The following is a 20,086-nucleotide window of genomic DNA, read 5'->3' as shown; positions in this document are numbered from 1 at the left end:
CTATGACCCGGCTCCTTCTGAACACTGCTCGGTTTGCTCAACTTTTCTGACTACTCAAAACCCGAACTAAAGATGACCCGGATATATCCGGGATATCATCACTATGAGTCTTTGTTTTCACTTAATTAAGTATAAATGTACTTGTACTGATGTTATATGTCGAATTTTTTTATTATTCAATAAAATGTATATTATTTAATTATTAAAAAATTGAATATCACTTATTTTATAAAAATATATGCACAATAAATTTTATTTTTTATATTAGTTCAAGGATTATGATACAGACACAATTGAAACACAATGATTTTTGTTGAAACTAAATTTATGTTCATCGAACCGAAAAAATATTTTTAAAATAATAACTATTGTTTTATCAATTAATTAATAATTTACTAAGTTAAACAACTTTCATGTTGCCAATATTATAAATTATATAAGTTTTATTGTATATGGAAGATCCCATCTTAATTGCCAGCGCAAGGGATTCCCCATAATTGATTAACTCTTTGAAATCTTGCAATAGATTAAATTTTAAAGTGAGTCTCATGTGAGGCCGTCTCACGGATCTTAATCAGTGAGACGGATCAACCCTACTCATATTCACAACAAAAAGTAATAGTCTTAGCATAAAAAACAATACTTTTTCAAGGATGACCAAAATAAGAGATCCGTCTCACAAATACTACCCGTGAAAGACCGTCTCACACAAGTTTTTGCCTAAATTTTAAGGTCAATCAACAAACTTAACATGAGATCTATCTAGGCTTATGAAATCCATTAATAAAATATATTGGCAAAAACTTGTCTGACACAGTCTCACGGGTCGTATTTTGTGTTACGGATCTCTTATTTGGGTCATCCATGAAAAAGTATTACTTTTTATGCTAAAAATATTACTTTTTATTGTGAACATCGGTAAAGTTGACCCGTTTCACAGATAAAGATTCGTAAAACCGTATCACAAAGATCTACTCTAAAATATTGTCTTTTTGATAGCAAATTAATTATTCCTCGTTACACTATAAAAAGAAAAAATATCAAGATATATATATTTTTTGGTATGTTTTCTAGATTTCTTGTGTAAGGAAAAAAATTTAACTTTCCCAATATACTGGTTGACTCTGGAATTGGGTAAAAAGATCACCTGAATTGATTGCCTTTGAATGATATAAACACCATTGTTCAAAACAAATTTAACTCGCAACCCTCGAATTAAGCATGCGCCGTTCTTTGGCAATTTTTCTTGCTATCTGCACTTTGAGCCTTATTCTTTATCAAATCAATGCACTCGGCAATCTAGCCTTTCAAACGTGCCAGCGCACAATACGTCCCAGCTACTGCTACAAGATCGTCGTCGCGGATCCGCGCACCGACTTGATGAGCAGCGTAGAAGGAATATGCAGAATCATAGTAGACAAAGTATTGATTATTTCTGTATTCAATATGGGGAAGATCTCCGATCTTATCAAGAAAAGTTCGGGCACGTATAATCAAATCTTGCGCGATTGCTACGGTGCATATAGCACTGCTCATGACATTCTGCAACACGCGAATATATCCGTCATTGATCGCCAAACGTACCACAACGTGGCCGCGGCCGTTTCGTATCCTTACCATAACGCGGAGGCCTGCGAAAAAGAGTTCAATCAAACAGTACCTACCTTTCCTTCGCCCTTGACCGAAGAAAACAAGAATATAGAAGGTGTTGTTTATATTGTCATGCAAATTATAAATCTGAAAGTTTGTAACCAGACAGGAGTTTGCTGGAGCTAGCTAGCTAAAACATATATAGAATAGAGCACACAATTTTTGGTCTTAATTTTTTTTATATATATTGGGGAAAGATTTCGTTGTTTGGATTTGATCTCGGGCGATCACTCTTTGGTCAAAACAGTATCATTTTCAAATAACTATATATAGTAGGGAAATTTACATTTTAGTTCAGTGATTGAATACTAAACAGAACATTAAACCAGTGTTTTCAGAACCGGACCGGACCTGTTCGACCAAGAACCGATCACGAGTTCAGCAAAACACCTTTAAATACCGTTTTAGCGGTCAAAATCGGTATAATTCGGTCATAAACCGTTTGAACCAGCTATGAACCGGATAACTAGTTCAACCGGTTAAATCAGTTTTTCGAATTTTTTTAATCTTAAATTTAAAATATATATATATATATATATATATATATATATATATATATATATATATATATATATATATATATACATACATACACGTGATTAATTAGAAAGATTTCGTTAAAACTATTATTTTAGTTATAATATAATATAATTTTTTTTTGTTTTTAAAAAATATATAACTATAATTGGTATTTTGATTATATGTACATAGTTATTTATATTTTAAAATTTGTAAATATATTTTTTGTATATTTATATACATTATGTATGTTAAATTTAAACTTGTACAAATATATATTTTTATAATTTATATACATATTTAAAATATTTATAATTTAAAATATATTATTTATGATATTACATTATTATTTTATAATATAACAGTTTTGCGATCCGCAACATCTACTCAACCAGTCAGACTAGTTGAGCCGTTAATCAAGGCAAATCAGTTCAATTCTCGATCCAATTATAAAAACATTGATTAAAAAAATTACTACTATGTATGTATATCTCGTCAAATGGGGAACCATATATCTATCCTAGCTAAGATACTCGAATACATTTACTGTTAGAGTAGGTGTATATTGAGCTTACTTTTGGCTTAGACTTTTTTGACTCTCATGTAAAAACAGTCTTTATTATAAAATATTTAATGGTTTTATCCAATTATATCATTTACTTGATCTATGTACTCATGCAAGTTGCATTAATAAATTCTTTGAATATACAATAGATATCATGAGGTATGTCTCTCAATGTAAGATCATGAAACTCATTCAGAAACGTACTGCATATTCTATATTGGTTCCTAGCAAGGTTCTAAAAAGCGTGAAGCAATCCCAAAGCTCGGATGTCGAGCTCCAAGCTTTTCAAGCTTAAGCGAGATTAGTACAGGCTTAAGCGTTTTTCATTTTAGTGTAATTGTAATTATCTCAAACCAATAATAGATAAAATAATACATAAATATGATAAATTTAAGTCCGATGCATTAATTCTCATATTTATAAAAGCATAAAAATCTCAAAATTGCAATTTTAGTTTTTTTTTTGCAACTAAAACAAATTAAAAAATGCTAAATATTTGTCAAATCATTATAAGACATGCTTAATCATAATTAAATTTAAAAAATAAACATCTAAATTATAAACATAATTTATTATATTAAAATAAAAAGACATACCTTCAAAATAAAAAATTTAAAAATAAATAGATGTCATTAATTGTGCTTAAGTACACTTAATTAAACGCCTTAATTACGCTTAATTCGGTCAAACTACAGTTTAACCGCTTTTCTTTGAAACAGAGCGTTTTTGTCGAGCTTCAAGCTTAAGCGCGCTTAAGCGAGCTTTTTAGAACACTGGTTCCTAGTCGATTCAGACGCTTAAAATAAGAAAAATTACACTCGAGCTTGAGACCCACATCGAGATGTCCATTCATATAAATGGATTATCATCTGATTATGTACCGAACAATCTTCCCTCAGATTTTCCAAGTGGTTATCATGTATCGACTGAAATACTCTGTTTTTATGATTATACATCTTTAGTCCTTTGACCTAAGACAAAGTGGAGGCTCTACGTACTAACATGCACTTTGATCCCTTTACCGACTCTATTGAAAGTCATCACATGACGAGATTGAGTGTAATTTAGAAATACATATGACTCAGTTTATTTTAGTCAGGGATTCATCACTCACCTACATGTGAAAATATCATATGTGATCTGAATCACATGAAATTGTGAACTCATGACTAATTGTATCTCTGAACCATTTTTAAGTCATACAAGTATTTGGATTATGTACTCCCGTTGAGATAATCAAATTGAAGGAGTTAATTTGACTACTGTAGTTTGATGAAGATGAAACAGATTGCTCATTAAGAAGTTGATTTCACGTAATGGAAGTTAGTGTAACTGCTAATAAAGTGAGAAGAGTGGAATTACATGTTTTAGTGAAAAGAGTTCACAAAATAGGCAGTTTCCAAAATGGATCAATGAAAAATTTTGATATTCGAAATTTTCATTTTCATTATATGAATGAGATTTATACCCTCAACACATCGTTAATGTCTTATCTTCGACTGGGATTATAATGAGCTCACAATTATTTATTTAGTAAATTTAAAATACATTAATTAAATAATAAATTAATATTAGTGAACTAACTACAAAATTATATTGAAACATTCTAGAAGAGTCTAGAATAGATTACTTAATTAGTAATTAATTTAGTAATTAAATAAAATTTATTGAATTTGAAATCTTGGAAGATTTCAAAGCAAAACACCACAACTGATTCGACTATTGAGTCCGAATACATAGTTGTATCAGCTGCAACAAAGAAGGCTATTTGGATGAGGAATTTTTCAAGAGTTGGGTGTCATTTCTGAAAGGACCAATGATTGCAAACTCGATCGGGATATATGAGTTAAAAGAACCTTATTGTACGTTGTCCATAACTTAAGGTTCTTACAGATACTATCAATTATACATATGAGATCATAAGATGATGCTACTAGATGCTCTTACCATGATCTGAATGATGTAATCAGACTTGAGTTCTAACATTGTTCAAAAGGTTGATGAAAAGATTAAGGTTAATTAAGGTAAGCTCGAATAGGAAAAAAATTTTGTTCTAGATCACATTAAATTGTGAACCCAATGCTAGTTGTATCCCTGAACTATTGAAAGTCATACAAGTATTGTATTATGTGTTCCTATTGAGATAGTAAAATTCAAGGAGTTGAACTTGACGACTGTAGTTTTACGGAGATCAAACAGATAGTTTATAAAGAAGTTTATAAGTTGATTCCATGTAATAGAAGTTGTGGAAGTTACCTTAAATGGTAATAAAGTGAAGAGAGTGGAACTGTTTATTTAAGTGAAGGAGTTCACAAAATAACTAACTGTCAAAAATGGATTAGTGAAAAATTTTGATATCTGAAATTTTCATTTTTCATTATATAAACGATATTTATACCCTCGACATCAGCGTTGTCTGATCGTCAACTGAGATTATAATGAGTTCACAATTATTTATTTATTAAATTTAAAATATGTGAATTAAATAAAAAATTAGTCATAATGACACTAAATACAAAATTTTCATGAAACATTCTAAAAGAGTCTAGAATAGATTAATTAATTGTGTAATTAATAAAATTTATTTAATTTAAAGAATAAATAAATATATGTGTATATATACGTGTATATGTATATATATATACATGTATGTATGTGTGTGTGTGTGTTTTGTATCATCAAAAGTTGATGCTAATTTAATTATAAATGTATTTTCAAGAATAAAAAGTACATATATGGGAATTTTTTAATAATGAAAAAATATCCTGATTAAAGGAGAGTGTTGATTAGATGAATAAGAGACTTTTATATATGTATATAATCAATAGTTGAATAATATACATAGCTTTTACAAAAGTTTTTGTCCACCAAAAGTTCTCTCTTTCTTTTCCCTCACAAAATTCGACCACCTCCTCAAAGGAATTTGGCCGACCACCTTCCACAGCATCACCGTCGTGACGTCGTCGCAGTGTCGCCGCCATCTCACCGGATTTTTGAATTCCGACGATCAACTCTCGGCACAAATTTCCTCTACATCCAGGGACGTAGCCAGTAAATAAGTTGAGACTGGGCTGAATAGCGACGGCTCTTCCAAACACCGTCGCCGATTTAAATCGGCGACGGTTTTGATTAAACCGTCGCCGCGCTCGGCGACGGTTTGTACGCAACCGTCGCTATATAGCGACGGTAAGAACTAAACCGTCGTAATTTTAGCGACGGATTTATTAAAACCGTCGCTAATCCATCCGTTTTTTTAGTGTGGGCTATGTGCTAAAATTTTTAATAAATTCAAAAATTTAGCGACGGATTTAGTAAAACCATCGCTAATCCATCCATATTTTTTAACAGACCCAAAAATCTAGCCTGGGCTGGAGCCCACCCAAGCCTTTGGGGTGGCTCCGTCCCTGTCTACATCTCTAGTTCGATTTATACTAGGAATCAAATTTCTAATCGTGGACCTAATTAGACGGCTTCAAACTGAAATAGTTGGAGTCAGCCTTATATACGCAAAAATAAATTATTCTTAAACACCTTATAAATAGTTTAAATCATACGTCGCTTAAAAAACGTTTTGAACATCAAAACAAAAATTTTAAAATTTTGTTGTTTCTTGAGTGTGAGAAAACGACACCTACATTTACGTCCGTGAAGTTCGATCTTGAGAAGGTTCGCCGCTCTTCTCTTGAATGAAGCGGTGAAGTCTCGGCATGCAGAGTATTCAAATCGGCAGTCAAAGAACTATGTTCATCGATCGTTTTATGGCAGCAAGAAGTACTGGAATTTGATTTGTCTTCGTTTTGGTTGTCTTAATTGTATATATATATGTTCTGATTCAATATTAATGTTTTGATCGATATTTAGACTTGTATGCATGCATGAGATGATTACAATTTAGAACAAGATCAAAGTTGTTTATTTTTCTGTATGCGTCAAAATCGGCTAATTTTGTAAATATGTTGTTTTGTTAACACAAATGTTTTACTATATCTAACATAGACAGACCTTAAAAGAACTTGATACATGAAAATGATAGGTCATGAATGATACTCGACAAGAATTTTTTTTTATGAACCACTCTCTTCTTATTCGGTGGCTAATGCAGAGTACCTATAAAACAAATTAAGAAAATAGTTGATAAGCGGTCAAAGTTCAATTCCTATTACCAATATTTTTTGAACGAGTTTATCGCATAGAGTTAGTTCAGTCCAATTTACCTACCTGACTAATGTAGTCTGTAAGCTGTCCCGAAGTTTACTCAATACACATCTAAAGATAACGACTATGGATTTGAAATACGATCATTTGTGCTTAAAATCGTGTTGCTAATGTCAAATTAGTTTTACCACATGATGAAAATACAACAGTTGATCGCTGAAAGCACTTGTTACCATTCACAATTCATTTGAGCACTCGAATCTTTATATGTTCCATTAGAATTTATTTAAACAATCGATTTTCATATGTTTCAAGGGATTGAAGGGGGGAGAAACAAACATGTTATTGCTGATAAAATAATATAGCACACAATATATCATCCCCCGATTGATTCAAGGAAGTCTCTGAAGTAATATATTGGAATATGTGATCAAATTTAGCAATATAATGTTGAGCTAGAAACCAGCCCAGCCAGCAGGTTGGGGATCCAACTTATTTTCCACGCTCTTCGACTCACCAAATCGTTGAGACTTACTCAATCCACCGATGGGTAGATTAAGCTTTGAGGAATCCGAAGGATCCGCCTGAAAATTCTCGGATCCAAATCCCCAAGCATTGGTACCAGATAATGGCTCGATGGCCTTCTTACTCTGCTGACCATTTCTTGTTCTAACAGATTTAGGGTTGTTGTTCGGAGGCAACGTCTGTGGCCTGGAATCATCAGTGAAAGCCTGCCACTGTTGAGGGTCCGGGCTCATAGAACCTCGGTCAAATAAATCACGTTGCAATTCCCAAGCCGTTCCTTCAATCTTCTCATTCTGTATTTCAGTCACACATTAAAGAATTTAGTTTACACGAAATTTGAATACTTTATACGCACATTTATTGGATGGACGAACATACAGGTGGAGTAGTGGATAATTGGATTCTGGGCTGATCTTTACTTGGTGATGGAGTTCTTGCAGCTAGAGCTTGCTTAAGATCCTGCATTTCTTGACGCTGCGACCGACAAATTGCAGAGAGCTTTTCGTATTTGGAGGTTATTTCTGCCTTTTCTATATTGGCATGTGCAAGCTGCTCTCTCACCTTTTTGAGCTCTGCCTCCAAGAACTCTTCCTTTTCTGGTCTCTGACCATTAGTGCTAGGACTTTTCTTGTTACCACCAAATTCTGCTACAAAAGCATTGAATGCATCATTTTGAAAGGTGGGTGTTCCCTCTGGTTTTGGGGGTCTTGATCTTTCGGTGCTTTGGTTTGAATCATCCGAAAATGGTGAACTTTCAAAACTTGTTCTATCGACTGATCTACCTGGTGTGGTCTTTTGGACTGTAGAAGATTGAAAATTTTGCTCCTTAGATGGAGTTAAATGAGAAGCTGGATGCTTTTCGGGATATATCTTTTCATGTCCAGATGATGTATGATTGGTTACGTCTTCATCATATTTAAATCGGCTCTCGTCCTCATTCGTTACTGAATATTTTGCATGTTCGGAGGTCCAGAAAGCACCAAAAGGGCCTGCACTTTCGCCTGTTCTGAGATTGTTTGGAACTAATGATACGTTCCGTGCTCCAGCTAAGGGAGGAGGAGGTGGACTTCTACGAGGCATTGGATTGGACTTATTTGCAGGCTTTGGCATGCCTGAAACCAGCCAGTAATTAGAAGAGATCACTGAAAGCAAGGGACAAAAAAATGGAGAAAAACAAATAGCCTTATCATTCGACCACAAATTTTATTCACACTCGAATACCATTTCAGTTAACTGATTCGAAGAGTTCAGAATTCTAATAGTGACACTAAGACCTGACAACATTGTCACCTGCAAGTACATCAGTAGTCTGTTGCGGCATTTCCAGAGGTCCGTCAGGTAATGATTTCTGTGACCCTTCAGGTAAAAGGCTATTAACACGGAACCAGACCTGCAGCCAAAGGAATCAACCAAAGTAATTGATAAGTATGCGTGCAAGCTTAGCCCTCGTGATAGTCCCGGGCACAAAGAACTACAACTAACCTAAGTTCATGGAGATGAATCAGAATCAAGCAAAATGCTTGCCTGCGTGATATCCGGTCTGTCATTGGGGGAAGATTGAAGCATGTCTCTTATAAGGTCTGTCAGTGACGAGTTATACTTGGGTAAATCTGGGATGCGATAGTTCCCATTCAAAATTTGGAGTTTTGATTCACCGTCAAATGCTAACTTGAAGTAACATATGCGAAAAAGGAGACATCCAAGTGCCTGTAAATTAAAAGCTCAGCCTTGGGTGATTAACAAGCTTAGGGAAAGCTGGTCCAAAGTTCTGCCGGACCCATTAACAGGATTTAAGAGCTTACCCATATATCTACTTTCTCACTTATAAGTTCTCTGCGAAAAAGATCCCACATCTAAAAATGAGAGAGAGAAAACACATCGGTGGACAGCCATAAAAAATGTATAAGTGAGATATCTGTAGAAGTAATCCATCCTACCTCAGGAGCTCTATATGCTGGTGTAGTATATTTCCTAATATTATCCTCCTCGATACCCATTTCCTCAGGTTTCTCGAAGCATTTATGATTTGTGGTAGTACTACCAAAATCACACAACTTCCACAATCCATCAGACCCCAGCAAAAGATTCTCAGCCTTCAAGTCTCTACACAATGCAACTCGAGAATGAAGAACAGATAGAAACTACAAAAAGAGTGGAGCAAAATCAAGCGATCAATGCCCCTTAGCAAAGAAGAATCGTGCGCTATTCTATATATCATTTAAACTAATATATAAAGAGCACACAAAATCCATTACTGAAATTTCAGCTATTATTATTCAGCAGGTCTAAAGGAAAGAAGTAACGCAGAGAATTTCAGTATTCTTGCCTCACATAAGTGCAAGCAGAAGCAAAAACAAGATGTGAATAAAATGCCTGCCCATAAAAACAGATGAACTACTTTTTTCCAGATGAGACTCAGTAATTTTAACAGTCCTTCGGATGTGATATTCTCAATAGAAAGATGTACTACTTGGGCGTTTAAGAAAAGGTACATGCAACACTTATTGAAAGCACAAATATCATATCAAATCGCAAAATTATGCAGTTAGAGATAAGAAAGCTAAAGTACAATACCGATGTGCAATAGGTGGACTGTGGCAGTGCATTGCAAAGACAGCATTGCATACATCCCGGAAAATTGTTAGAACCTGTTTTTCCTCAAAGAACCCAGCCCCCCTGCTCTCAAGCACATTAACCAGAGATTTCTCACAATATTCCATGAGAAGGAGGATCTCCTCGGTACGTCCCATATCAAATACAGCATGCGCACAAAGAGTAACAACATTGGGATGCTCTTTGAGTGATTTCATGACTGATATCTCTTTCATCGCTAGCTCCAGTGATTCTTCATCATTGCATATAATGTGCTTTAAGGCAAATGGCTTGGAACCATGTATTGCATCTCTAGCTGAGTAGACGGATGAGAATCCACCTTCTGCGATCACACTACGAACCTGAACTTTGCAACTGCCAATGTCAATGATGCGACCTTCCAGCCCAGTTTGTTCTTTATGCGTAAAGGGTTTGAATCTCCACATGATTGGAGGTGACTCCTTTAATGCGAAAAAGGTCAATACATGAAAATAGGATACATTTTCTAGAAGTCAGCTGCATGTAATATGAGACAAAGGTAAACCAAATCCAAATTCAACATGAGCTAAATTAAATCATACGAATCTGAATGAAGCCTATACTGCATTAAAATGAAGTCATTGCTACAAAAAGCAGTCATTTAAAATGAAAAAAAGTTCAGGAATTGTATGTCAATAAAACTAAAGCTTCAAATACTGCATGCCAGGAAAAAAAAAGGGTAATCACACCTTCTTCGAGCATCAGTATCATGATACCACCCCGCCAAAATTCACCAAATAGCTATATCAAGAACACTAATTTGAGAAAGAGTCATAACTATGCAGATTTCTTTCATTCAACTAAAGGCAGAATGAACCGGCAGGAGTCCAGAAACTCCGGCTAGAAACAAGAGGTAAAGATGCTAAAACAATGTTCTTTCAATTTTTGTATTCGATGTACTAAAAGGATGGAAAATATATTCAATTTACAAAATTATATCTCAAGTCTCAACAAATATGCAAATATCCAGGTGTCCAAAATGATGGGCTCTCGACAAGATACTCAATGATCATCAACCAACTTCACCAAATACATGCATATTTCAAAACTACCACAGCAGATCAAAGCAATGATTGTGAAGGTTCCTTTCTGAAATTTCGATAAATTTACCATTTGAGTCGGATGGATCCCAAAATGATCGCTATAACCACTTCTACAAAACTAATATTCCCAGAAAACCCAGGTCCCAGATCAAGGCAACCAAAACAGGTCAGCAAATACCAACCATAAAATCAACTAAAACAAATTCGTGAGCACTCTTTTGATTTCAGTTTGATCTGCAAAAGAAATACCACTACAACTGTCGGGATTAACAAAATTAAAGAAAGTAAGGAAATTCCAAACCAACCTACCACGTAAATACACATATTCTTCTGATTTCTTCACCTATAATTGCATTCGGCAGAATATATGAATAGATCACGATTTCATAAATACATAGCTCCACATAAATTTAAAACCAAGAGAACTTTATCTTAAAATTCCACTCTTTCGCCAGATCTAAACACCTTTCGAGTACTTCCAAAACGAAATAAATAACCAACATTCACCCTAATAGGTTCCGGTGTAAGATGACGCTGATTGTGGTCGCGATGAAAAGGACGGGAAGTGGCGGCAACTGGTAGAAGATTAAACAACTTAATCGTAAAAAATAGATACAAAAACGATTTGAAAACAAGTAAATTTCAGATCTTGAGCTGTGATTCACATGATCGACCAAAAACATTAAAATGCTTACATCAAAATTCAACAACTAAGATTTCTTTGTACCTCTCGTAAGAATGGAATTCGATCCGAAACCCAGGTACGATTCAACGAAGGAGATATGGGAAATGGTGGGTTTTGGATTTTGATGATTGAGTCGTGGAGAGAGTGAATTGTTGTTGGGAAAATGTGCGAGAGGTCATTCCGCCTTGTATGCTGACAGTATATATTGGGACGGCGGCCTGTATAAAATGAACCAAAACTTATTTTGATGATATTTATTTTAAGAGTGGATATCATGTGATATTATTATTCATATTCATAATAAAAAATAATATTTTTAACATAAAAAAATAATATTTTTTATGAATGACTCAAATAAGAGATTTGTCTCACAGATACGATCCGTGAGACCGTCTAACACAAATTTTTATCTTAATTTAATTTAATTATTTGAAGAACAAAAAATTAGATTTATGTTGTAATTAGTAATGGGAGAAATTATACCTCACTGAAGTTGAAAATTTTGATGATTAAGTTGATATTTTGGAAATAAATATTATTCATAATCATATTAAATTGAAATTATATAATAAATGCATGTTAGGTCGTGTATAATTTTTTTCCGCTTCTTATGAAACGGATCTTCTACTCAACTCAGCCCATGAAAAAATATTATTTTTTTATATCAAAATTATTATTTTTTATTTTAAATATAGATCGAATTGATCTGTCTCACGGATATAAATATATGATATCGTCTCACAAAAAACTTATTCATTTATATTTAACAAAAATTTTGTTATAATTGAATTTCAAATTTGAGACGAAAATATGAAACATCGTCGGAAATTTGAAATTTTATTATAATATAAGTGATAAGTCATCAACTAGATAAATATATTTTTTAATAACAAAAGACAATTCAGATTAATTATCCAAATTTTTCGTAATTCTATCAACAAAATACGGCTTGGTTCTGTCAAAACGGCAAAAAAAATTTACGTATAATATTTTTAAAATCAAAATTCTGTCACTACAACAATTTGGATATTTAATGAAATAATGCTCATTAAAAAAAAATAGAATCAAAAATATATATTATAAAATGGATGATAACAGAAATTTTGTTTTAACTTTTAAGAATGTCATTATCTTATGAGTGTTGTTGTTGGGGATTATTAGGATCGAAATAAATTTAGAGGAAGTGAATAAATTTATTCAAAAAATATTTCGATTGGATTAACCAAACTGAAATTTAGTTCTCGTCAGTTGGGGGTCTCAGTAATTAAATCAGTATGAAATATGCGGAAATAGGACTACTGAAACTGGTTGAACAAATAGCTTATCAAGAAAATCAGTTGGATATGCCGATTAATAGTAAGGTAGATTGACTGAAAAGTAAATAATCACAAGGTTGTTTCTGGAATGTTTAGAGATTTCAATTGTCATACGTCACTCATTCTTCTTCACCGAAAGTTTGTACTAAAAGACTTTGGTAATTACAAGTAATTTGAAATCACCCACTTCAGTAGGAATTAATATTTTCTAACTGGAACTCTTAGTAAACTTCAATCTAAATAATTTGAGCAGTAAGACTTTTTACTCTCAATTACACATATTTCACAGAAAAATTTTAAGTATAAGTTTAATCCTCAAAATGATCAGATAATGATTTATCAATGTGTACCGGAAATTTCAGTTTTTGCTTGCAAAAGACTTCTACAGAGAAACTCAATTGGTTTTCAATAATTCAGAGATAGATGGTGTAACTTTGTAACCTTCAGAATTTGTTTAACTGATATACTTATAGCTTAATCTGCAACACAATCTTTTCAAAAATAATATATATGTTTCCAAATACAGATGTTGTTGTCATGTTATCGTCCTTTCTGACATATTATGGTAGTGCACCGAAACCTGACATTCTGTTAAGAAACAGTTACTATTTGTACAGAAAACTTTATCTGCTATTTGAGTTGGGCTTTGATCCTTAATCACTTATTATACTGATTTTGCAGAAAATTTATGAATATGGACTGACTGATCGACTAAATAGATTATCAGTCGTGATTCATCAGTCAATCTTGAATCGGTTTGGCTATCAGTGTCATTCTTATGCTTTATATGTCTCGCTTTATAATTAGTTAGGCTTCTTAGAAAACTTCTTCTTATGAAAATTCAGTTCTCCTCTTTGAAATCAGTTCGGTTAGGCTTTGTAATTATCTGTTCGATTAGCAACCTTGTTCAGTCACCAAAACTTAAAATATTTCAACAATGTTGACTAATGTATAGGAAAAACTTCATTGTTATCTTTAATAGTCAAATATATGCATTTGAGCACTTATTAGTATTTTAATAATTAAATAATAAATTGTGCAATAATAAATTAGAATGAACTAGTGCAATTTTTCGAATTGAGTCAATATCTATTCATAAAGGATTCAAATGAAGAAATGCTTATTTATAAAATATGTTTGTCTATTAACAAAGTCGCATCATTTAGCAAAAGATGTTTCTATGTTATAAATATAATTTCTTTCTGATATGTTATAAAAAATTTGAACTTCTTGGAAAAAAATTGTCATTACCTCGACAACAGGTGAAATATTTCTTCAAAAAACACGACACCACGATTGAAACTAAATGACATTCTGAAAACATATTTTTATAACAGATATATACACATTTTAATAGACGGTCTACAGCTACCAAAATTTTCAAATTTTTAACCCCAAACACCTATGATCATATTAATACTAGGGTTGCGTTTGGTAGATAGGATTAAGTAGGATTGATTATTTTATCACATTTTATCCTGCGTTTAATACGATTTTTATTTATCCAGCTCAATCCTTCCTACAAGTGATTAGGTGGTATTATGTGTGATTAAATAATATCTCCTTCTTCCGAAGGATTATTAATCTCTCCTCTATCCATACTCTCTTTCCAATTTTACCCTTCTTCCTTCACCGCTATTGAACCACCTCGGCTGCCGGACTGCCGCCGCCGCCCTCTCCGGACCGCCGCCTCCGCCCAGCCGGACCGCCGCCGCCGACCTCGCCGGACCTCTCCGTCGTCGCCGCCCTCGCCGGAAATTCGTCGGACGCCACTGCACATCCTTCATCGAACCACCGCACAGCTACCGCCGGACCGTCGCCGTCGCCGTCGGGCTACCGCCGGACCGCCGCCATCGGAGTGGAAGAAGAAAAATGAAAGAGGAAAGACAATTTTGTCATTTAATCAAAAATTTCAAAATTATCCTATACTTAAAAATCTTACCAAATATACTATCATACATTACATTTCTACAACAATCATTTTCTTTATCATTTACTTACTAATCATTAGTTTATTTTATCCTGCAACCAAACTGTGGGGACCCGGACGCTAATCACCTTCTTAATCATCTTTGGGATTTAATTATCAATTAAGATAAAACATGGTCTAAAAATTTTTCTTTTTAAAATAAAAATGCGGAAGTTGATGGAATCTAAATATTATACATGTCTGTATAAAAATACATTTCAGTATTAAAATTACAACAATCTAATCTATGGTTCAACTACTAAAGTTCAGGTAGTAAAATCAAGTCTACTGTAAGTCCGGAATCACCACGCTAAACTCGTCTTCTCTCATCGTCATCTCGACCCTGATCCAGCCCCACCTGTTGTCATGCACACATACAAAACAAGACAACAGCCGGATAACTCCGGTGAGAATAAATCCCAGTATAAAACATGGTAAGCATGTATATAAACAAACTAATTCATAAAACATGCCGTCATGTATAAACACAATATAATATTTCATAATCTATGAAATTAAGCATGCAACTCAAATCAGGTAAACATGCATATAAACAATCTAAATCATAAAACATGCTAGCACAACTGGCAGCAATAACGATGGGTCCCATGATCTAGGAGCCACGTCCATATAATCATGCAGTCCTAATCAAATCATGTCTAGACTTGACTCGACTAAAACTCTAGGGATCCCGGGGTGAATAAGACGTCACTGGCTGTCACCTACCCTACCAATCGAGGTGCTGTACGTCTTATTCCTAGACTTCGGCCTGATCTGTATCCACGTCTACAAAGGGGCGGTGATCTTCCCCAGAGCTGAGATATCGCCGAACGTCTAGAGTCTGCCTGATCTCCAGACTGTCCTATCTTAATGCATGAATACAAAATCTGTAAACAAGCATAATCATTCTAATGCAATGCCACATGATCTGTAAACAAAGCACAGCAAGATTTGCATACAAGTTCTATAAACAAATCTATAAACAATCATAATCATATAAAAACATAACAAGGTTATAGTATGTGATTTAGTGGGCAACTCAACGTGATCTCAATTGAGTTGTTCTTCCCGAATATCACATGAATTATACCTTTGTCGTCCCCGTCTGAGGAAGACGAAGTCTGGAAGTCCATATCCGATCTGAAATAACAAAATCAAATACACTGTATCACTGTGTAGCTCAATTCACAATCTGTTCTGATCAATACTCAACTCAGTACAAAATCTGATCAATATCTGAACAAAATACAATCTGATTCATATCAACAATATCACGATATAATCGAAATCATTTCTGCATCTAATCAATCTGAATCAGCTGATGTTTCAACGGTACAACAATACAGTCTTGATAAACCCGTCGATGTCAACATCACAAATATCATATCAGAACCCATAATCAATACCATATTATCATTCTTCTAATTTCAGCATATCACTATCTATCAAATTCAATTCAAGAAACACTGAAATTCATCACACAGATATACGGTATTATTTCTTCGATCTGACTTCACATATATATACTGAATAGTCTATTCAGAACATATCAGAATAATCAACTCTCTATTCTTGAATCAAGAACAATACAATTCTAGTGTTTAATCTCAGATAATATCTTCTGAAATTCATAACAATTGTATAAACAGTCTGTTCTTAAATCTGACTTCAATTAAACAATACCTACGGTGGTAGAAACACCATATCTGAATCCCATGCAATTCTAGCAACATCATATTATCAAAACATCTCAAAACGTAACAAAACTTACGTCCTTGCGTAGCTCGTGTCACGAGGAGAACGATACTACTTTCGGATTCGAATTCTGATAGACGAATCGTCCACAATCGCAAATCTAAAAGGCGTAAGGATTTTCTTCCAAAATTTCGCTTCCTTTCTGAAATTTTCTGAGAGAAACACGTGCAATCCTCATATATATACTACATGCAAAAAGGAAAACGTGGCACGCTTCTTTGTGCAGCACGTCGCACCGCGGGTGCGCTTCCGTCTAATACCGCGGGTGCGGTGTCACAGCGCGGGTGCGCTCATCTAATACCGCGGGTGCGGTGTGGCCACGGGATTTGCACTCCATTTTCTGCACATACACCGCGGGGGCGGTCATGCTAGCACCGCGGGTGCGGTTGTGCAACTTCCAAATACTAGTTTTATAATCATGCAACACCTGGTTCTCAAATCTTTCTTCCCTCATTGCATGACATGCATTCTCCTATCTTCCAAATCTCTCGTTAATGAAGATTAATAATCTTGGTTTAACAATTCTATAATTCTCTGGCAATACTTTATAATCTTGTCTTATCATTTCTCATAATTTCTGGGCATTACATTTCTCCCCCTCTTAGATCTGAGTTCGTCCCTGAACTCATAAGAAATCAATTCAGATATACGAGAAGAAATGTATACTAGAGTTCAACTCGAACTCAACTCTCTAATTCCAGTCTGGAATAAGAATTCATGAAGCATCCTATCGTAATACTTCTTAACTAACTCTGCCCGAATCAACCTTGCCATGCTGGGTATACAACATCTGTATAAACTAAGTTACAGCTCATCACATATCAGTACCATCTGCTGTTATCAAATCTGTTTATCTCAATCAAAGACATATTCAGTCTTTATCTTCAAATCCCAATCGTCATCATCCGCCATTGGTGTCTTAGATCTATTCATGCTGAACTATCTGGATAACTAGTGCTATCATCCAGCACTAAAGTGCTACCAATATCTGCCAATATCTGATTATTACACCCTGACTATCTGTCAATATCTCTGACTACCTGCCAATCTGTAATAATCTGCACGAGAGAGCTTATGATATACTCTATCACAAGTACAACTCCATCAAAATCACAATCTGATATCATCTTATTCAATATTCTAATCTATCGGATTATTTCTTTGACATCGATCTATGTCATTTAGTTCTGTTTGTACGTAATCTGGTACAAACTGATAGATATAGATTGAGTAATCTGTCAATCATAATCATATCATATCAAAATCTAAAGAAAATGGCTGTGATGTCATTACGAAACCATAGAAATGTATTCTCATTTCTACTCAGAACTATACAAAATCTGTAATAATCTTCTGATTTCTATCTTTCTGTCTTCTTCTATTGACAATTCATACAATTCAGTACCATTTCTGTCAACCTTTCTGTACAATTTCTGCTATAACTGATTTAATCTGTTTATATCACTACTATCTGTTCGAATATCATACATTCTCAACTATCTGAATGAAAACTGAATCCATAACTGTTCGGTTCTGACGTTGTCTGTGAATTCAGATTCGAACCATTCTGTATAAACAATCAGTTAATAACATAAAATAAAGAAGAAATACCTACCTGGTATTCGGCTCTGACTATCAATATCAAAATCTGTAAACAATTCTGAAACATCTGATATCATAAAATAATCAGTCCCATATAACACAAAATCAAATATATGTTATTCTGACTGATGCTCTGTTCTGATTACTACAAACAAATTCTGAAAATTCTGATCACATGTCTGACTGTTTACACTAATCTGTATCAAACACTGATTCACAATAACAGTAATATCACATCAGGTTCAGAATAGAAAGACCCTATACAGATCTAGTGAGTTTACGAAAACTCATAAAATAACGATTGCTGGCAATACTGATAATTCTGACTACTGATCAATCTTCACAGTGCCCAAATCATCTGCCATATCTCATCTGCAAATAGAATATGCTCCCAACAATATAAGATATCGCACAAATACTGATGTAGAACAATAACAATACTCAACAGATATATATCAATGAGAGAATAAATAATCAGAATAAGATAATCTGCGGATAATAAATTTCTGACATTTCTGGAATTCTTGATCTTTCTGTCTTAACTGTCAAAATCAATCGATCTTCAGATACTGCATATTCTGAATAAACACTGTATCAATAACTGCATACCGGATTCTTACCTGACCCATTTCTGTATACAGTGATCATAGTTCTCTGACTATTTAACCCAATCATCAAATATTCAATATAATCAATCAAATGCTGCAATATATCAATAAATCATAGATATACCAAGCATAATTCTCAGAATATTCCTGAATCTAAGAGTTAGCAATTTGTACCCTTCTATTAATCTTCAATATCATTCTGTACTGTGTTCTAATATACCCGCAATACTTGGTATTGATTCAATTCTGAAATCTACCTTTCTGATATTAAACACATCTGACATCTTATCTAGGCAAACACCAGTCAACTATTATATTACTAGCAATTCTGTCACTGCTAGACTCGATTTCAATGAATCTATTGATTACATAAGGATACCATCTGTTCCTTTTTGTAATAATCGAGTCATAAACAGTACAATAATTTAAGGAATTCCGGATCTAGAATCCTTACCGGAAAATCTCCGTTTATCAGCCATATCTGGTCTGAATTTTACCGTTTCTGGCACACATTCTACGATATTTCTGTACTTGTTTAGCATTACATGTCAATAATGAAATCGAAATCATATAACACAAGTACATCATAATCTAACCCAATCCCGGGTTCATCTCACTGTAGTATATAACATGTCACAGAGATCTCTGATATCCACATATTCCTCAACAACCAAGGAATCAATACTACAGTATACACAGACCCCACAAATATAGTATATCACCATGCTACTCAATCACAGATACTCATGAAGAATGCATTAGTACACATCAATACGTATGCAATATATCATAAAAGAGTAGTACCTGTTGTAAATTCTGGGTCTGTTCTTCTGTCATTACCACCAATGACTTTGCTCTTTAAGATCTTCGAAAATGTTTCTGAGGGCAAACTTTAGCAAAGTGTCCCGTCTGCTTACAGATATTGCACTTACCAAGCACTCCTTGGCATTGTTCTGTAGAATGTCGCCCTCCACACGTCCTGCAATACACTCCGGTATAGCTCGGACTAGGACTGCTAGAACTAGAGGAATCACTTCCTAACTTCTTGAACTGTTTCTTTTGA

General features: G+C 34.0%; 1 protein-coding gene across 1 annotated transcript; it reads right to left on the bottom strand.

The window, feature by feature from the left end:
* Positions 1-7,213: 7,213 nt before the first annotated feature.
* LOC140813870 (uncharacterized) lies at positions 7,214-11,973 on the bottom strand. Its single transcript, XM_073172655.1, has 8 exons — positions 11,816-11,973; positions 9,989-10,467; positions 9,352-9,517; positions 9,217-9,267; positions 8,939-9,121; positions 8,705-8,804; positions 7,793-8,526; positions 7,214-7,707 (listed from the first exon to the last, which is right to left on the bottom strand). Exons 2-8 carry the CDS (start codon positions 10,450-10,452, stop codon positions 7,345-7,347), a joined length of 2,061 nt encoding a protein of 686 aa, XP_073028756.1. The 5' UTR covers positions 10,453-10,467; positions 11,816-11,973; the 3' UTR covers positions 7,214-7,344.
* Positions 11,974-20,086: the final 8,113 nt, after the last annotated feature.

The sequence above is a fragment of the Primulina eburnea genome, chromosome 15 (genome assembly GCF_022965805.1).
Source record: "Primulina eburnea isolate SZY01 chromosome 15, ASM2296580v1, whole genome shotgun sequence".
In the NCBI taxonomy this organism is placed as follows: Eukaryota; Viridiplantae; Streptophyta; class Magnoliopsida; order Lamiales; family Gesneriaceae; genus Primulina; species Primulina eburnea.
This window is presented reverse-complemented; position numbering and strand designations above follow the sequence as displayed.